Consider the following 19,829-nt stretch of genomic DNA (forward strand, 5'->3'; position numbering starts at 1 on the left):
CATTGAGCATCTTGTTCTTTTGGCCACTATGGGATCAAGGAAGTTATGGGTGCTTCTTGAGTCAAATAGTATAGTGACAGACTTCTTCTTAATGTTGCCACCGATCCTCATGATCTAATGAGATGTTTAATCAAATATTGCATTGATTGAAACCCTAATATCATCCTCCCTGATATCATTTTTAGCTTCACATATCGCTTCCCCATCACTTTCATTAGAGTCCTTAACTTCCTTGAGAATTGCCTTCATTATCCTTTCCGACAACAAGGCTAACTCAATGGTTTGGGTTAGAATGTTTAGTCGAAACATTGTGACTTGATTTTTAACTGCATTTTTCAAGCCAATAATGAATTATTGAACAAAAAATTCCTCAGTCAACCCACTAGTTTTGACCATCAACAGGCTCTTAGTATATCCTAACCATAAAAACTTGTTTCAATTTGGTTATTTGTCCAATAAGGCTTATCATAAATACTAAGGCCAAACCTAGAAACAATATCTATAAAAAAAATTGTCTAATTGATTTCCTTGCCTTGTACCCTTGAAACCATTCTAAGGCACTTCCTTCTAAATGCAAGGAAGCCAATCTTACCTTCTCCTAATCCTCGATTCCATTAATTTTAAAGAATTTGTCACATTTGTAAATCCACCCACTAGGATTCTCACCTTTCAAATTTGGAAAATTAGGTTTGGAACACTTGGTTTAAAAGGAGTTTTAATCATGTGAGTGATAATTTGTCTCACTTCTATTGATTAAAGCATGGTTCCCATTACTTGACTCCTCTGTTATGGAAGTCAAGCATTCAAATTTTAGGTTTATGATTGCAACCATTTTCAACAATTCCAATAAGGTTGCTACTTGTTTATTTGATGAGTCATGCTGCTTGTTTATCTAACAAGTCCTTCAATTGTTTAACAATATCTTCAAGTCTATGTTATTTTTATGTTCTAGTCTTTTCCATCATGGTGCCAAGACCATGCTCTTATACCAATTCTTATGACCCATGGAGAAGACGCAAAATTAAGAGAATAAATTATTCTTATTAAGAATATTTTTCCATGTCTTTCTCATTACGCTTTGTCATATTTTATATAGGCTACTAAATAGAAGTAGAAACTGAATAAAGCCGAAACTAAATAAAATAAAACTAATACTAATGATCATTTATTCCCTAAACTAAATAGAAACTAAATAAAAAATAGAAACTAAAGATTTAGATATCTGAGGATGATTTAGATCTGAAACCCATTCAATATATTAGAATTTTTCTCAAAAATTAAATAAAGGAAAGATTTTCGTATATTATAATTGTATGACTAATTAAATCAATATGCATGTTACTTTAACTCAATATTAGGGTTCAATCTTAGGTGGATTGGTTGAATTGATGACTAATCTAAATTTAATCTGAATTACGAAACAATCAACCCAACCCGAGTTTCGACCTTTAACTCAAGATACTCAACCTAAGTTTAACTCAACATCATTTCTCTAAGTTTGAGTTGAATTTGAACCAGTTAGGTTAGATTTAAGTTGATTGAGTTGTATAATTGTTAGTGTGTTTTTAAAATGTTTTATATATTTATATGAAAATTTATATAGTAAACAGATAAAAATTTAAAATAGTAAAAAAATATATATATATATAAAATCATATCTTTCTAAAAAATAAAAAATATATATGATATAATGCCACGCCCCAATACCTACTTTATGGGCATGATAATCACTTCACACCTCAAATCCAAAGGCTCAAAATGGAATCAATACAAACATTCATCTTGTAATTGGAAATTACCAGTTACCAAATTCATGTTCGGAGTAGTAAAATAAATGAATTCTAAAATCTCCATATCAACTTTAAAAACTAACACATGAGTCAAAGTGTTATTGTCCAAATACCTCGAAACTCAAATAATTTAAACAAGAATAAATTTTAACATCTAAACAATGTCCAAAAAAAAGTTTAAACCAAAATCCTAACAAAGAAAAATTCTCTATCTTAACCATCACTCCTCGTCTGAACTGAGAATACTTGAAAATTATCAACGAAGGGACATGAACTTAAAACTCAACAAGGAACATCAATACAGTTTCATGGATCAAACGTTTTTAATTATAATTACAAATAGGAAATATAACATATAATTATTTTCATTAAAACTTTTGAGTTCAAAATGCTAATACAATCAAACTTTTCAATAAAACTTTCTCATATCCATTCCAAAACAATTTCTAATCAAAATCAAATCAAATACATTCAAAATATATTTACTTTGATTATCAAATAACAAATGGTGTCCAATTAAACGAGACTTCACAAATGAGTAGCTAGTTTCAAATTTGTCTTATTTAAGGTGAACAAAACCAAATGTCAGCAATTATAACCTATTGACTAGGACCATAAGATCAACTATTATAACTTGTTGACTATGACCATAGAAACAAGAGTCAAACACTTCATTTTATTAATTCAAACTTACAAAACAAAATATTATATCTCCACAATTTTCATTTTTCATAAACAAAAAAAATGTTCAAACATATTTTTCATACAAAACATATATTTGATCCATGCATAGAAATAAAAATAATATTTTTACACATTTCAAAATATAATATAAAAATAAACTTATTTCCTTTCACAAAATCTACATTAATTTCTCTTACCTCAAAAAAACACTCAAAAACCTTGAAGTATTTAATCCCAAAGAATTTCGCCTCAAAGAACCCATTTCAAACCTAATAAAAAAAAGACACAACTATTACTATTAACTATTTATCTAAATTTATAGGTTTGACTTTTGAGAACCCCAATAATTTTCTATATTATGTAATCGGTTATTTTTAACTTCTTAATCAATAATAATTTAACAAGTGAGTTTTTAAATTATTTTAAAAAATTAGGTTCTTTCCAAAATTTATTTCCAACATTCTATTAATTTATTATTATTATTATTATTTAAACCAAATCCCTCAAAGATATGTTTTTTTTCTCTATTTATTACATTAAACTATTATTATTACTAATATTTCATTCATTAGTTTAAAACTAAATATTATTATTATTTTTTATTAATTTTCATATTCAATGCATGACCAACCCATTACCTTTGATTATTATTAATACTACTTTCCTCCACAAACAGCTGTCTTTTGTTGTTTTTTATTTTTTATTGTATGCAAGCAATACATAATTTAACTTTTGTTTATTATTAATCCTATTTACTTCCTTACGTGCACGTCATTCCTTAGCCCTTTTTTTCCCTAACATACCAAATCCTTCCTACCTCACGCATCTTTCATTATTATTTTTTTCTCCTCTTAAAAGTCAAAACTTTTAACCTTCATATTCACAAATTTTATGTAATTTTCACATCCAAAACTATATAATTCTTTTTTTTATATTTATTCATTTTAGTAATCAAAATTTATCAATCTTCATAAATAAATCAAACTATGTTTATAAATTTTTAATATTTTTTACTTATAAATTAATTAAACAGACTTTAATCAAAATTGAGATATTCCAAAAAATATCTAAAGTGTTCAAAACTAATTAACTAATATAAAATATTAATTTAAAGATTAAAAAGCTTACCTGAAAAGTTGATCTTAAAACCCTAAACCTTCAAATCTTTAATTATATGCTCTCTGATCTCTGTGTAAAAGAGTTTTTTGAATAAAAAAAATAAGAAAAATCTAATTTATACCTTCGAGTTTTAAATATGAAAAGATCTTTTTATCCTTATTAAATTACTTTAATTAATTATTAATTTTTAAATTATGATTTTACCTCTAAATTGAATTTGGGGCATTACATATAATATAATTTGATTTTACAAAAATTAAAAAGAAAATATATATTATTATATAAGATAATTTATATTATAAAAACATTAAATCAAAATTGAGTTAGATTAAGAATGTTTGAATCTTAACGCAAGTCTAATCTAAATTAAGTTCAGGTTGAAAAAACCTAACCCAAATCCAATCCAAATGTTGAAAATGATTGTCCAAATCCGCTTGAACGTCATATTAGGTCAAGCTAACCCGTCCAAGTTACACCCATACTCCGTATTCTTTTCCATACCACCTTTTATACCTATCATGTATAACATTATGTAATTAATTTTGGTTCTTTCTCTTTGCAACCCTCGGTTTAGTAGAAGTCTATTTTAATTTTCTATTTAGACTTAAATATAATAAATTACACTATTAAATAACTCTTAGTTTTTGTGTCCCTTTCATGGTATTTCCTTTAGTGCCCGAATTTATTTTACATCGACCTTTTGTGTCATATGAAATTGCTTCCTTAATATTCCCTTTTATGTCTTATCTTTGTCTTCTATTTATACCATATATGACACCGTGTCACTAATGAAGTCAACCGTATCTAACCATTTAGGTTATGAATTAGGGGTGATAATTTTAATGCAAAAAAAAAGGTTAAGAAAAATCCACATTTTTCTTTAATTAGAAATTTATATATTTTAAATTTATTTAATTTTTATATGATAAAAAAAGATATGTGAAATAAGTTTGAAAAAATATACAAAAATAATTTATTAATTCTAAAATCTATTTTTTATTGGGAAAAGTGAATTTTGACTCACTAATATCAAAATATATTAAAAAAGGGATCTTAAATTTTTTAAATTAGTATTATCTTCATTTATTTAAAAATAATTTGAAATATCATGCACTTTTAAACGAGTCATATAATTATTCTCTAAAATGCTCATTTTACTTGCTATGTCATAGATATTAATTGATAATTTGATAACTAAACTCCTCACACAAATGTTTTTCTTTCTTTTTCTTCAAAAACAAACACTCGGAAGGATTTTTTTTCCCACTTTTTAAAAGTAATAATATATTATCTTTTATCTATATCTCTATCTCGTGAATCCAAGGTGATGTCAAAAACAAAGAAAATGTTCTAAACAATCAAAGTCATTAAAATTAACCTCAACTTACCTCCTAAAGAGACCATGAGAAAAATCATAAATTTTATTTTCAACAAAACTCAAACTCATTTATAGTTTATCGGGTTTCACTACTTCTAATATTCGCACTCTTCAAACTATCTTACATTTGCTATGAAATGCTTATTTATGGAGAAAAAAAAAATTTCAACTTTGTCTTCGCAGTGTTTGTTTGTTTTTTAAGAAAAAAATATCAAAAAATAATAATGATAGTAATATATCTAAACCAATTGTTTTTTAAGAAAACAAAAATCTCAAATAATAATAATAATAATAATAATAATAATAATAATAGTAATATATCTAAACCAATTGTTTTTAAAAAAAAAAAAAATCTCAAATAATAATAATAATAGTAATATATCTAAACGAATGAAAACATTTACCTAGAAAAGTTTAGTTTAATTGTCAATTATTATTGATGAAATGATAAGTAAAAAATGTATTTTAAGGAATAATTATGTAATTTATTGAAACAAAAATATATTTCAAATAAATTTTAAATAAATAAATAAAAATAATATTAATTAAAAAATAAAGATTGTATTTTCATATCAACAAGTCAAAACCCATTTTTCTCTCTTTTGTGTGTTTTTTTTGGTTTCTTGTTTTCTTCCGTTTTTCTTTTTTGTTTTATTTCCTTCAAAATTTAGACGTATCAACGAGACAAAACCTTTTTTTTCTTTTTTTCTTTTTTTTTTTTTTAATAAAAAAAAAATTCTTATTTCCTTCCTCCTTTGTATTTACTTTCCCTCAAATTTTCGGCCATCAAACGTAGCCTTAAACCTGTTCTCCAAACATCCCGAGAACCACGTAACCAACGGACATGCAAAATGCAAAGAAGACAAAGATGGATAAGAGGGCATGCAAAGGTCCAAGAAATTTTTTGGAAAGAAGAGCAGTTCCCTCAACCGCCAGAGCCTAGTGGTAGGGGGAGTTTAGCCGGGTTTTGATTTCCTTTCTTGTCTACCTCCGCTGCCACCGCCTTCGTGAACAGCGGGTAGGTTTCTTTGCATGAGGACCATGCAGAGGCATAAAAAATTTGGAAATGAATATGGGCCCAATGACAACTGATCAGCAGGCCCACACACCTTGCATCATGGCACTATAACAGTGTTATGACTTACGGGTCTCAACTATTGTTTATTGTTTCTGAAGGTTTTTCTCGATTTGGGTTTCATAATTTGCTGCTCATCTGCCATTTTTATAGGCAGAATTTCTTGATTCAGGTGTGATTTATGTGGGTTTTTCTCTGCGCAGTGTGTTCATGCTTATATACACAGTATTTACCTAAGTTTGATTTCTCTGCTTCTTGTTGTTTCGCTTGAATTTTGTACTCTTTTCTCTATGTGGTGTTAAGGCCAAGATTTTTATGATGTTTTTCAGTTTCAGACCATTGTAGAAATTTTGGGTTTCTGTTTGATTGCTTTCAATGCGTAAACTTGATGGTTCTATGTCTAAATGTAGAAAATTTTTGGGGTTTTATTTTTTTGGTTTTCATGCCTTAACCTATTGAGTCTTAGGTCTAAATTCAGAATTTTTTTTTTTTTTTTATCAGATTCAATGCCTAATTTACTGGGTTTTAGGTATATATATCAAATCCATTCTAGAAATTTTGGGGTTTTTTTTATTGGTTTCAATACTTAAGGTTCAAGGGTTTTAGATATAAACATAACATGATTATTTTCTATGAGAAGAAAATTATACCATAAAAAATAAAATAAAATAAAATAAGTTAAAATTAATTGAAAATGGTATTGTGATTTTAGGTTCATTTCCCCTGCTAATAATGAAAATAAGTGTTTAGTTTTAATTTTTTTGGGGGTATTTTTTGTTTGGCTTTGAAGTCTTTGAGATCCAAAGAGAGCCTAAGGGAAACAAGGAAAATATGTTGCACTGAACTTTCGGTCTTGAACTTTTGGTCTTGAACTTTCCACCAAAGTCATATAATACCAGTTTTTTCCATTGTTCTTCAACAAAAAGAAAAATGTATTATACCAGTATTTATTTGTAAATTTACTTCACCTTGTTTTACTATTGTCTGTGTTCTGCTATGAGCATAGTTTTGGCTTCATTTGTGTGTATCAGCAAACATTGTTTTGGGTTCTTTTGACAAAAAATGCTGCTATATCTTTTATTGTCTGGCTTAAGATCGATGGCTCGTATGTAATGTTGTGTTCAATTCCTACATATTGCCCAGAGCTTTGTAAATCTAAAGATTGATTTAGTGGTGTGGCATTTTCTTTGTCTACTTAGAACCGTAAGATGCTAAAGTACTACTTACTGATCTTTTCCTCTACTGAAAAGGACTGAAGTTGTCTTTTTACATTTTTGTTGCTGTTTTCCTTGTCCTTTTTTGTTTGAGGTTGTGCTCTTTTAATAGTAAATGTCCTTTTGTGATTCTTTTCCTTTCTATGCTTAGGTGAATTCATTTTGTGTGTCTAGTATTTCTTTTCAATAAGTATTCTCAGTATCTAAATGCAACTGATTGAAAGTGGTTTGGATGGTTAGATAAGCATGGATCCACAAAGTGCTATAGCTCAAGTTAAGAGGGCTGGTCTTTTTCGGACCCAGGGCCTTATTGGAGGAAAATGGATGGATGCTTATGATGGGAAGACTTTTGAGGTTTGAGAGACTTTTTCCTATTGTCCTTTCCATTTCTTATAACAGCAAATAGTGCACCCTCTTCCTTTGATCCCACAGATCCCTGGATGATTTGCATGCATGCAGACTATGTAGTGAATTGTATCAAATGTTGGAACTCCAACCGTAATGAGTTATTTAGAAAATTTTCTTATTCATTGAAGGAAAAAATGTGAGCGGTAAAAAATTGGTCTTAAAAACAGTTAGAAGAGGGTTGCAAGAATTGTCAACTCAACAAAGTCTTATCCTATCTACTTAATGTTGGCTATTCAACATGACAGAGGATACGGCCTCAGATTTAGCTCAGCATTGAACACTAACTTGTCCAGTTGATCCCAAGTGGCTGGGATTTAAATGTTTTGTTGAATTGAGCTGAATACATATTCAAGAAATTACTATTTGGAATTTGTTTTTTGCTTGCTCTTTGTTTTATTGTATGTTATTTGGATTGAATTGAGCTGAATGGCCTGGATTTTGTCTAATCTCTAATCCATGTTATTGTTGAGCCAAATAATGGAATCTTTGCATATTTTGAAATGTCAATATGGCATAGATGTAGAATTCTTAGGCCTTTGCTATAAACCTTAAACCTCTGTTTTTTGTACTTACTTCCATGTTTTGAGCCTTTCTTTGATTTCATTTTATATATAACAATAATAATGGAAAAAAAAGGTGAGAAAAACAGCTATTTGTTTCAATGTTTAGCTCTTTGCTATTTTAGCTAAAATACTAGGGGCCCCTTTTACTCCCAAGAGACTTCAAATAGAACTTATCACCGATTCACTTCTGCTTGGTTTTTTTTTTTTTTTTTTTTTAAATCAATTATGGCAATATAATATATAATATACTTATCAGACACTAAAGGTGTTTCATTTCATGGCAGGTCTACAATCCCGCAACCGGTGAAGTTCTAGCTAATGTCGCGTGCATGGGTAAGAAGGAGGCCAATGATGCGATAGCTTCAGCTCATGCTGCATTCACTTGTAAGGGATTTTTTTGCCCATCTACTGTGTTTATGTGATCTCCTAGAAGAAAAATATCTTGTGCATTTAGCATATTTTATTGAACTTGCCAATTGAACCTTGGCCTTGTACTTCCTATTTTCTTTAAAAAATACATTTTACAGAGTCTTGTAACACATTGTAACGTAACCAATGGGGTGTACCATAACACTTCTGTGTCTAATTATAAAAACCGCTATTTGGATAGAGCATTACACCTCTCACAGTAATATGAACTTAATCCATACCTGCAGTAGGTATCTATAACATATCTGTATGCGTCATAGATTAATGTAATGGAAAAAGATATATTATTAGTTGCTAATACTTAATATGCTTCTAACATAATAAAAGATGGGCTATGAAATGGAGGTATCGTAATTGCATATATGGTATCTAATGGTCGATGAGAAAATTGTTACAACGAGTTGTGTTTTGGTGCATGCTGTACATGATACATAGTGTAACCTCATTTTTAGAAGAAACTTTGAGAATTTAATTTCCTGGGTAATTGAATTCTATGTTTAAATTATGTTGTATCATTTAAAGTTAACAAATTATATTTATGATCTGCAATCTATTTGTGGTCCATTATTTCTTCAGCTTGGAGCAAACTTACTACTGCTGAAAGGAGTAAACTTATGAGGAAATGGTACGAGGAAATTGATATCCTGTGATCTTTATTAACTATATATTTGCTTTTATAATGTTTTGAATGATCCATTGATCCGAGCTTGTTTGAGGAAGCTTTTCCAATATAGTGAACTGTGAATGTTATTAAATAAGTGACACAAAGAAGTTGTGTTGTGCATCATCATTGCATTGGAAATGTTCTTGAACCTAAAACAAAAAATTAGGGAAAGAGAACTATGAGTATTAAACCCAATAATTAATTAGAAACACTAGGATGGTATATATTGTGGGTTTATATCCTAACAATTTAAGCTTTTAGGAAAGTTGTATGCGAACACAAATTTTGTATTAAAAAATAATTGTAGAGTATAATCTTTGTGACAATATTCTTTACAAAAGAATATTTTTCCTCTGATTCATTCACTTTGATCACTATTCAAAAAACAACAATGCAAAGGGTTTTTTTGTTTTGAAGATCAATCGAGGGCTTCGAATGACTTGTTCTTGAATGACTTTGTTGCAAGGTGAAGAATATGTGTGTAGTACTTATGCAATTCTTGGACTTGTAGGGATATTTTACAATGTTTTTAGAACTAGGCCGATTATTGAATTGAAAAAGTTAGTGGTTCACGGTTTAGTGGTCAGATCGGTGGTTGAACCGCAGTTGAACCAGTGACGTCATAAATATATAATTTATATATTATTAAAATTAAAAATAATTTAAATATATATATATATATATATATAGATATATTAATAAATTAAAATTTTAATAATATTTATTTTTTATCTTGGATATTATCAAATATAAATATAAATATATTAATATTTTAAACTTTATTAAATGGAATACGTATAATATTTAAATGTGGATATATTCAAAATGAAAGAAAATTTAATTATTTTATTTTAACTAATTTTATAATTTCAGAAAATATATATTATTTTATCCGATATTATAAATCTTTTTAGAAATAGACAGATTTTTTTTATTTTCCAGACTTAGTATTGATTTGTGCTGTAGCCAAGTGGTGCTCTATAATTTTTGCTCAGTTGAGATCTGGGGTTCAAATCCCTAAAGTAGATGTTATTACATTGATTTTTCTTTAGACTGAAAATAGCAGCAATCCCACATCGGTTGCAGATGAGAATAATGGTGCCCTTATTAACACAGCTCATTCAAGCCATTTGTGAACTTAATGGGCTCAAAGGTGCAGCCCACTAAGGTTGTTAAAGTGTTTGGGTTTTGCTGAAAAACGATTAAAATATAAAGGTTGGGCTAATTAGGCTTTCACTTGGGCCCGGAGGGGAAGGCTGGACTGTGTTTGGATGAAAGAAAATAGAGGAAGACTGGGCTGGAATTGAGTCGTGTGGTTCATAAAGAACCACCCGATCCAGGCGGTTCATCGGTCTAACTGCCGGTTTAGGCGGCTTGTGGCTGGTTCTACAACCCAACGATTTAAAGGAGAGGGCCAAACCGGAAAGACCACCGGCCAGTGGTTGGACTGGTTGGATCGGCCAGTCCGGTCCGGTTTTCAAAACAATGATATTTTGTGAAGCCTTTTTATCTTTGTAAAGCCTTTTTTCGCACGTGAAGTTGTTTTTCTAATCTTCTCCATTAAAGGAAGTCATCATTATTTATGGATGAAGTTAAAAAATTAAATTTGACATCCCTAAGATTTGGTTGCTTAATTTAAAGAATTTGGTTCATTGATTTTAGCAACTTGTCTCCTTCATTAAGGAAATTTGCCAATAAGAGAATATTTATTTTTTAATTCTCTTTTGACTTCGATTGGACAATTTGTTTTATTTATTTAGGAAAGTTGCCAACAAGAGAATATTTATTTTTTAATTCTCTTTTGACTTCAATGGGAAGATTTGTTTCCTTTATTTAGGAAATATGTCAACAGGAAAATCCTTTTTTCTAATTCCCTCTTCACTTTAAATATTTGATTTTATTTTATTTTGAACACTTAATTTTGTAGCCTTCCAAATTTCGTTACATGTCACCTTTTGAGTTGTATGTTACGTCTTTAACATGTAAGACCCATCACTTGTCAAGTTGAAATTTTATTGAACTAAGGAGTCACAATTTTAAAGACCAATTTAGTGGTAATTTAATCCACTAAAATTTTTTATGTCTACAAATATTATTTAAGAGCTATCGTTAACTAGAAGTGTTGAGTTTGAGTCTCTCCTACTATTTATTCCCCTATTTATTTGTTGATAATTCATAATTTTTGTCTTTTCCCATATTGTACCCTAGTATCCATTGTAGCCTTTTAAGGAAAGTTGGTAGCCTAAAAAGTATCAATAATAGGCATAAAGCATTGTTTTTAAAATATGAAGTAGCACTGAAAAAAAAAAAAAGACATATGGGTAGCTTTCATACACTTTTAGCTATAAGGGTTTCAGAGATGGGTCTAAGACTTAAAAGTTTGTTTTCTATCCGTACCTTGATACATTGGTTTCTTTCCTTTTCTGATTTAATCAAATGACAGCATTGTTTTTACATCTAGGAAAAGCATGTTTGATCATTTTTAAGCATCCATTGATTTATTTACTTATTTTCGTTTAATTTGGGTAAAGAGTGGAAAATAAGAAATATTGCAAAGAAAATGAAGAGAACTAACACTTGCTTATGCATTTGCATTTAACATGTACAGTTTTGAATATATTGCTTTCCTTTAGCATCTTGTTATGGTCCCTCGGCATAAGGCAACATTTAGGAGTTTGAGTTTTGAAATTCCAATCTTAGCTTTTTGGAAGAAAAATTTGAACTTAGTGTATCATTTTGCTAGTAATCCTGGGATTGATGCTGTTTAGTTTTTTTTCCCATAAAGATGAATTTTGGAGTTCGATCATGTGCCTGCATTTACTGTAGTTAAGTGTCGCTTGGTGCTTTCATATTGGAAAATCTCTTTATTTAATAGTGTCAGTTTCTGTGAAAAATTATACCCATATCTATTTTTTATGATATCATATCTGCATGCAATTGAAGGTACGATTTACTAATTGCCCATCAAACCGAGCTTGGTCAACTTATAACACTGGAGCAAGGAAAACCTGTAGCGGAAGGCTATAATGAGGTATGCCCTTCACACCTTTTCTTTAAGAAATCTTTAAGAATAGGCTCACTGCATATTTTTTTCTTTCCTCAACATCAATTATCTGCAACCTATGACACTAAGGAAATTCACAGGTCTTGATTGGGGCTAGTTGTTTGGAGTTCTTTCTTGAGGAAGTGAAGCATTGTTATGGTGATATAATTCCACAAACACAAGCAGATCGCCGAATGTTTGTTTTAAAGCAGGTGAAGCTGTGGCTTTCTTTATGTCTTAATTGCTTAAACAAGTAATTATTTCAAACTTTTCTCTTTATCTTGAGATGCCTCTACAAACATGGTTACATACTTTGGGTCTCAACATCATATGTGACAATGTGCTGTTTAACCTTGCAATGCCCAAAACATTGGAATTTGATAATGATATGTGAAGGACATGGGTTTTAATGTCTATGATAATGTGGCCTGGTTCTGTACTGGTTCTGTACCGCCTTTTACCACCACTATCTGGACAGTTGAACCTTAATGATTGTAGCTATCTAAGGACTTCCATGGGTATATTAAACTTCCTAATGCCACTCATTTTCATGCAATTTCTTATTTTCTACTGTGGCCTTATGAATTTCCATTTTTGCAGCCTGTAGGTGTTGTTGGTGCAATTACTCCCTGGAACCTTCCATTGGCTATGGCTCTTCGGAAGGTGTGTTAAATCTAGGTCTATTACAGTACAACTAGACAATGGGGCAAAATGATATAATTCTGTATGTCGTGTTTTCTTGAATTAGATAACCTATTTGATCCATGAATATTGTGTCATGCCATGCTCAAAAAGATGTCTTTTTCACATTTTTATCAGGTTAGTCCTGCCATGGCTTGTGGCTGCACAGTGGTTATAAAGCCCTCTGAATTAACTCCATTGTCAGCCTTAGCAGTAGCTGAACTTGCTCTTCAAGCTGGAATTCCACCGGTAATCTCACGTCTGTTTTAAGATGGAATTATTGTTATGTGACTTGGAAAGTATCTAGATATTGCAGATTTGGAATTGTTCTTGAAATTTTTATGTAAGAAAATTCAGAAGCACAAATTGGCTTGGTCTTTGGGGGGTCCATTGGCCTTACCTGTACCATATCATCTGAAAATCGCTGTATAGCAGAACTCTTAAGCTGGTTTAGGCTGCTCAGGAGGGATGATCACTGACATGCTTAAAGAAGCCATTGGGATTTTGAATTCTCTATATATTATAGTTTTCAATAAGAAAGCTTTTTAGTTTCAGTTTGATAGAAAGAGTGGAAAGTTTCAAATCATTTAGCATGCATGGGATCTTTAACTGTAATGTTTTTTCAACTATACCATTATGATTAAACTACACAAGACAATCACACTGCTACATTGGCATGATGTAGTCATCATTATAGCCTACATATCATACTATTGCTAGATAACCATGGATGAGAAATAGAATAAGGAAATTTTACTATAATCTATTTTGACAGTCATGTGGTTACTAATTTTTGAGAAGGCACGAGCAAGTGCATGGTTCTGTTTCTGATTGTGTTATTTCTCCAGTCACAAACTATTATCCTAGTTTCTGCAACTCAGTGAAGTATCTGAATCTACTTGGTGTACCTTCTAGTTGATATTTTTATGTATTTTCAAAAGAATACCAGTGCTCCAATTGTTTTTGTTTTGTTCTTTTCCTGGGTCATTTCAATAACTTTTGTTCCTTCATTCATTTCTAATGGTTTTTGATCTTTTAATCTTTTAGGGTGTTTTCAACATGGTCATGGGATTTGCCCCTGAGATTGGGGATGCCTTCCTTGCAAGTCCAAAGGTATTGTGCCTGTTCAAATGGAGGAATTACTTTCCTAGTGTAAACCTCCATGTCGAGGTCCTGGGATATCCAGAATGATACAACAGTACTCGTTAATGCTTTTAACAACTTATTCAGGTTAGGGCGATCACTTTTACGGGCTCAACAGCTGTTGGGAAGATGTTGCTGGCTGGTGCTGCTCAGACTGTTAAAAAGGTATGCATAGTTGAATTTGTTCAGAAAAGAGACTTTACAAATCATTATATTGTTAACTGACTTCAATCCCAACTTTCTAGACATCTATGGAACTTGGCGGTAATGCACCTAGCATGATATTTGATGATGCAGACTTGGAGGTGACCGTGAAAGGACTTGTAAGTTGTCATCCAGATATACTGATTCTAATATTGTTGTTCCATACTAGATGTTTGCTGAGTTCCATGAGCACTTGCAGTTAGAAAATCAAAACCGGCCTGAATCTTGATTGGCATTGGCAAAATGCTCATTGTGTGCTTGATGAATTGCTTTGAGATACTGTGTGGATTGGCCTTTTCTTATTAAGACAAGGGGCTGAAGATTTTCATGCAAAGCTCTTCTATGCCCTTTAACAGTATGTGCCTCAATCATCTGTTTGAGAAAACTAAAAAACCTAATAAGTTTGATTTATAATGTGGATATTTTTCAAATATTGTTTGCTCATTTATTGGAGCTGCCAAATTATGAAGTGCACTGTAAACTTTTGGAGCTTCCAACCATTTCCATGTGTTCTAAATTAGTTGAAAATACGTTAGTTTTTTTTTCCTATTGATAGTCAATCATTGAGGGTAGCTTTGGACCACAGAAGCTGCATCAAATATGAACTCTTGGAACCCTAGAAATTTTTTCTCAAGATTGATTATTGAATTTCTGATCAGTGGATTGACTGATTACAAATATCTTAAACTTTGAATACCTTCTTCCTGCCTCTGACCTCAATGTGGAAACCCTTTTCTGCAATAAGTTGTCCTTTTCATCTTGCTTTGAAGTTCTCTAGCAACAGAAATGCTACTGAAAAAGGAGCAGAAACTTCCTCTTCTTCCATGAAATGCAATCCTTCAACTCCCCTTATTAGCCAAAGGACGAGCCTTTTCAATACTGGCTCTTCCATTATGCTTTTTTACACATTAAATAGTGTGTCATTGCCTAGAGCAATCAGTTGCTAAATATCCCTTAATTCCTGACCTGTGGCAGTTTGTCTTGTGAGTTTGTGAATATGGACTGAAACACCAGTGATACAGATCTCACTTTAAGTTCACGGTTGTGTAGGTCTAGAAGTCTTAGGTCATGCATTGACATAGATCTATCTTTTTTTACCATATAACTCTGAACCGGGAATTAAGGATTTACTAGATGAGCATGAGATTGAGGATTAAAACACTTGTCTGGGTATTCCACAACAAAATGGTTGTGTTAAAAATAAAAATTCCCTGGATGCTGCTCATGCTTCTTTTGACATTGTAGCTCTTGAATTAAATAATATCTCAAATGATAAAATTTAAAGCTCTTTTCGGGCTCATGTGTCTTGAGTCTTGACTAATCCCTTTATCTATTGAATATACTATTAAGAAGGTCATAAACTTTGTCATTTTGGATCTAGAGTGAGATGTGCTTATGGATATTACTTGGCTGAATATGCTATTTTTCCTGTCTAAAGTATCTCTCTTCAAGGGAAGATGTCTCTAATTTCTTCTTCTGAATGTATTCTGTCTTTCAAGTGCTTGTGGTATTTGTGTGATATGCACTGTAAATTTTTCATTACAGAACAAGCAGAAGACATTGGACTTTGTTATTCTGTTTGATGTCATTTCTGTGCTGTCGGTTTCAGCTCACCATGATCATTGTGGTTCTATTTAACTAAAATATGCAATCTATTGTATGCAGATGATTGTGAAATTCTTTAATTGTGGACAAACATGTATTTCTCCGAATAGAATATTGGTACAAGAAGGTACAGTGAAAACTGTAAATATTTAGTCTACTGCTTTTTTTTTTCTTTTTGGTGGATACAGAGTTGTATTTCATTCTACATCAAACTAACCATTGATTGTTAACTAATACACTAAGTGAATCCTCATATTAGAATACTGTGCCTATCAACATAGCAGTAAAAGCACATCATGTTCTCATCGATGCTGAAAATACTTTTTACTTTTGGTCCTAAATTGGTTCATTCATGCTGAAATTTCTTTTATAAATTTCTGGTTTCTTCACTATTCTTTCAAATGTACATCTTTAGTGGATTTCTACTTAGTATTCATTATGCAGGTATTCACGATAAATTTGCAGCTGCCCTTACAAAAGCTGTCCAGACTCTGCGAGTTGGGCATGGCTTTGATGAAGGTGTGACCCAGGTAGTCATTGATTCTGTTTTCTTTTCTAGTCCTTAAGATGATTGTTTTGTGGGTCTTCCCATCTATGTAATTCTACAGTTTCTACTTGGTTTTTTGATAGTCATACTCATCAATGGCACTATGTTGTTGGCCAATGAAAAAATATAATGAACTCATTTATCTTCCTTATTACATGAGCTTCACATAAATTAGTACAGATATATCGCTTTTATATTTTCACACTTGAGGGTTGTCTCCCTCATGGTAGTTGATGAGTGCCTTTTGAGTTTACCCGTGCATTTTTCACAGGGCCCACTGATTAATCAAGCTGCATTGCACAAGGTTAGTTTTGTTCTCAACTTTAGTTTCCATCAAGCATTTGTTCCTGGTATAGGCCTCTATTAAACCATTTGGCCCTTTGGGATTTAATGTCAGATTGAGGCATTGGTTGAAGATGCTGTCTCACAGGTTTGTTCTCTCACACATAACATTGGAAAATGTTAAGCTTTTATTCAAAGGATATTACTTCATATGTTGTTAGCATTCTATGACTTCATTTTTATGAAAGTACTATAAAATGGTGCACGACCTCATTCGATTGCAGTGTAATTTTTTTCCTTGTATGCCTCCATCACTCAAACATGTTATATAGCTTAAAAAACAAAAGCTATAGGATATATGTTCATCTTAATAGAGTAATAGCAGGTACAATAAAGGTTCTAACTTGAAATACACCCGAAGATCAATAAGAAACATTGATGAAGAGAATAATACAAGAAATAGGCCACCCAACATGACAACTAGAAACGCATCAAGTCCTTGGGTCTTTTTGAGCTTCCAACTCTTGGTATGAGTATATACAATTTTTTCAAAAATAAATTTTTGTCTCCATTGGGAATTGAACCTGAAAACGACACTTAGATCCCATGAAAATTTTATCTGCAACAAAATTACTCCAATAGTTCTGTTTTGTTTCATCTCTCATGCTGTATGATTCATGAAGAAGGAAGAGGAAAACATGATAAAATAATACATACTTCCTCTTTTTCCCCTTTTTGCTTAATATTTCTAGATTTTTTTTCCATTGCAAATAAATGCTGACACACTTTAAGAGGTATAAGAATTTTTTTATGCTTCATTTCTGAAAAATGTATGGTTGCTTTTTGAAGGGGGCAAAAGTCCTCGTTGGGGGTAAAAGACACAGTTTGGGATTGACTTTTTATGAGCCCACAGTACTTGTCGATGTCACTAGTGATATGCTTATATCAAGGTAAGCTCTACATTCCAAACAATATCCCATAATTAAACTATCAGTGTTAAGTATAGATTTTTGTGCAAAGTTCCTCATGGATCAGGAAGTAATTTGATCTTTATTGCTATTGTAGCTGGGCCATGAAATCCAGAATGCTGAATTTTTTAGTAACTTATTGGAAGGCACTTGTTAGAATTTCATGTTTTTTCACAAACTGATTCCATGAGTTGGAGGATAATTTTCTTATTTTTCTATTATACTATACTATGATTTCTTCTACTTTCTCAACTATTTCATTCCAAGGTCCATTGCCATAAATCCTCATAGGATGACCCCATAAAAAGATGTCTTGGTGGAATTTTGAAGTACTTGTGCAGTAAAGATTGTACCTCCCTTTCAGAAAATGGATTTTTGTGATTTTACTGAGAACCTTGCTGAGAACAGGCTTGAGAAAGTATAAACTTTGTGGATTATGTTGGGAAACAGGAGTGGAAATTCTGCTTATTGAACTTAGATCCTGTCTAAGAATTATAGGGGCAACTCACAGAAGAATTTAGAAACAGAATATCTTTACAGGGCCTTCTTAGACCACATCTTATGCAGAGTGTTACTTTGCTGTTAATAGTCTTTCAAAGGGCTTTTCAGCAGTGATCCTTTCCCTCACTGATCTTTAGCTTCTTTGGTATAGCTCGGATCTTAGAAAACTTGTCTGTAAAAGAACTTTTCTCCAAGGATTGAAGAATATCAATTGGATGCTAGATGTGAGAATGTCTATACCATGTAGATTCCATTTTTGGGCCAGCACTGTAATTTTCATTGCGGTTTTTATGGAGATAGCTAACTACTATATGATTCCCCCAACTTTAGGTGGTAATGGGGTCTTGGATTGATTTAAAGGCAGCTCTCTTTCTTTCTTCTCTTCTTTCTTTTTAACCAAATCATGAGATTGCTTAAATATGTTGGTTTTATTTGGTACTATGCTATATTTAAATTTGTCTTTCCTCAGTACCGAAATATTTGGACCTGTTCTAGCCCTGCAGCGATTTAAGACTGAGGAGGAAGCTATCCACCTTGCAAATGACAGTAATGCAGGTTTGTTTACCAGCCAGGCCCATGCATGTCCAATCAACCAAACCTAGAATTCTCAACTACTAGCAAGAGGGACTGAAGTAGACTTATAAGCACATACTAATTTTTCATATACATATGCAGGTTTAGCAGGCTACATTTACACAGAGAACTTGCGTCGCTGTTGGCGTGTCGCTGAAGCTATCGAATTTGGAATTGTTGGTGTCAATGATGGATTAATTCCAGCAGCGGTGAGTCTTATATCCTGAATCGATAAACAAGGAAAGATTAAGATTAGCTGAGTGACCATGTGCCTTCATTGCAGAGTGCTCCATTTGGTGGGTTTAAGCAGTCTGGTCTTGGACGTGAAGGATCCAAGTATGGGTTGGATGATTTTCTAGAAGTAAGTACATAAACAAATGCATGCCTCTTTCATAACCTGCTTCATTAAAGAATTACGATTATACTTTTGGATAACTCCTTAGTCGATATAATCCAAGTATGAACCAACCTGTTTCCAGTTCTAGAACACAATGCATTCGTTTATCCAAGTGCAGAAGAAGCATCATATACTAAGGCATTCCTTTAATCCTTTGTTTGCAGATCAAATATCTGTGCTTGGGAAATATGGTGTAATTTTACTGGAGCAGGTCTCAACTTGATGGAAGAATGAGGAATAAGCTGCTGATGGTTTCCTCCCACATGAAGTATTCGAATAAATCCATGCAGACTAGCATTGGGTGTCTTCATTTTTGTTGCACAACTTTGAGCTTTTGATGCTTCTGTTAGCAGTCATTGTAAAACATTTTTTGGTTCCCTTCTTTTCTCTTTCTATAATATTTTTCCTCATCTTGCTCTATAGTCCAAACAGAAGAAAGTAAGTTTCCTTAACATGATTTTTGCTTTTCTTTGTGTAGTATTTGTTGGGAACCAAACATTATCTAAGTGTTGGAAAGTGATCTTTCTTTGATCAATGTGGGATCTCACATTCACAAAAGAG

The 19,829-nt window shown here is 31.7% G+C and overlaps 1 protein-coding gene across 3 annotated transcripts; it reads left to right on the plus strand.

Moving 5' to 3' along the window:
• Positions 1-5,766: 5,766 nt before the first annotated feature.
• On the plus strand, positions 5,767-19,803 carry LOC100257122 (succinate-semialdehyde dehydrogenase, mitochondrial). 3 transcript variants are annotated; one of them, XM_002265318.4, is made up of 20 exons: positions 5,767-6,218; positions 7,501-7,614; positions 8,516-8,615; positions 9,237-9,285; positions 12,268-12,355; positions 12,469-12,579; positions 12,968-13,030; positions 13,187-13,297; positions 14,096-14,161; positions 14,279-14,356; positions 14,437-14,514; positions 16,061-16,127; positions 16,445-16,530; positions 16,819-16,851; positions 16,945-16,977; positions 17,679-17,779; positions 18,768-18,853; positions 18,974-19,080; positions 19,155-19,232; positions 19,433-19,803. In XM_002265318.4, the coding sequence occupies exons 1-20, from the start codon at positions 6,108-6,110 to the stop codon at positions 19,463-19,465; spliced, it is 1,593 nt and encodes a 530-aa protein (XP_002265354.2). In that variant the 5' UTR covers positions 5,767-6,107; the 3' UTR covers positions 19,466-19,803. The 3 variants fall into 3 exon arrangements, with proteins under 3 accessions (XP_002265354.2, XP_010645094.1, XP_010645093.1); XM_010646792.3 differs by having other exon boundaries at positions 5,842-5,989; XM_010646791.3 differs by having other exon boundaries at positions 6,128-6,229.
• Positions 19,804-19,829: the final 26 nt, after the last annotated feature.

This window comes from Vitis vinifera, chromosome 19 (genome assembly GCF_030704535.1).
Source record: "Vitis vinifera cultivar Pinot Noir 40024 chromosome 19, ASM3070453v1".
Lineage (NCBI taxonomy): Eukaryota > Viridiplantae > Streptophyta > Magnoliopsida > Vitales > Vitaceae > Vitis > Vitis vinifera.

Coding starts and splice junctions, on each gene's coding strand:
- LOC100257122 (XM_002265318.4), top strand. CDS start 6,108: ATGACTTACGGGTCTCAACTATTGTTTATTGTTTCTGAAGGTTTTTCT. Junction 6,219..7,500: donor GGCAGAATTTCTTGATTCAG/GTGTGATTTATG, acceptor TTGGATGGTTAG/ATAAGCATGGATCCACAAAG. Junction 16,531..16,818: donor TTGATGAAGGTGTGACCCAG/GTAGTCATTGAT, acceptor CATTTTTCACAG/GGCCCACTGATTAATCAAGC.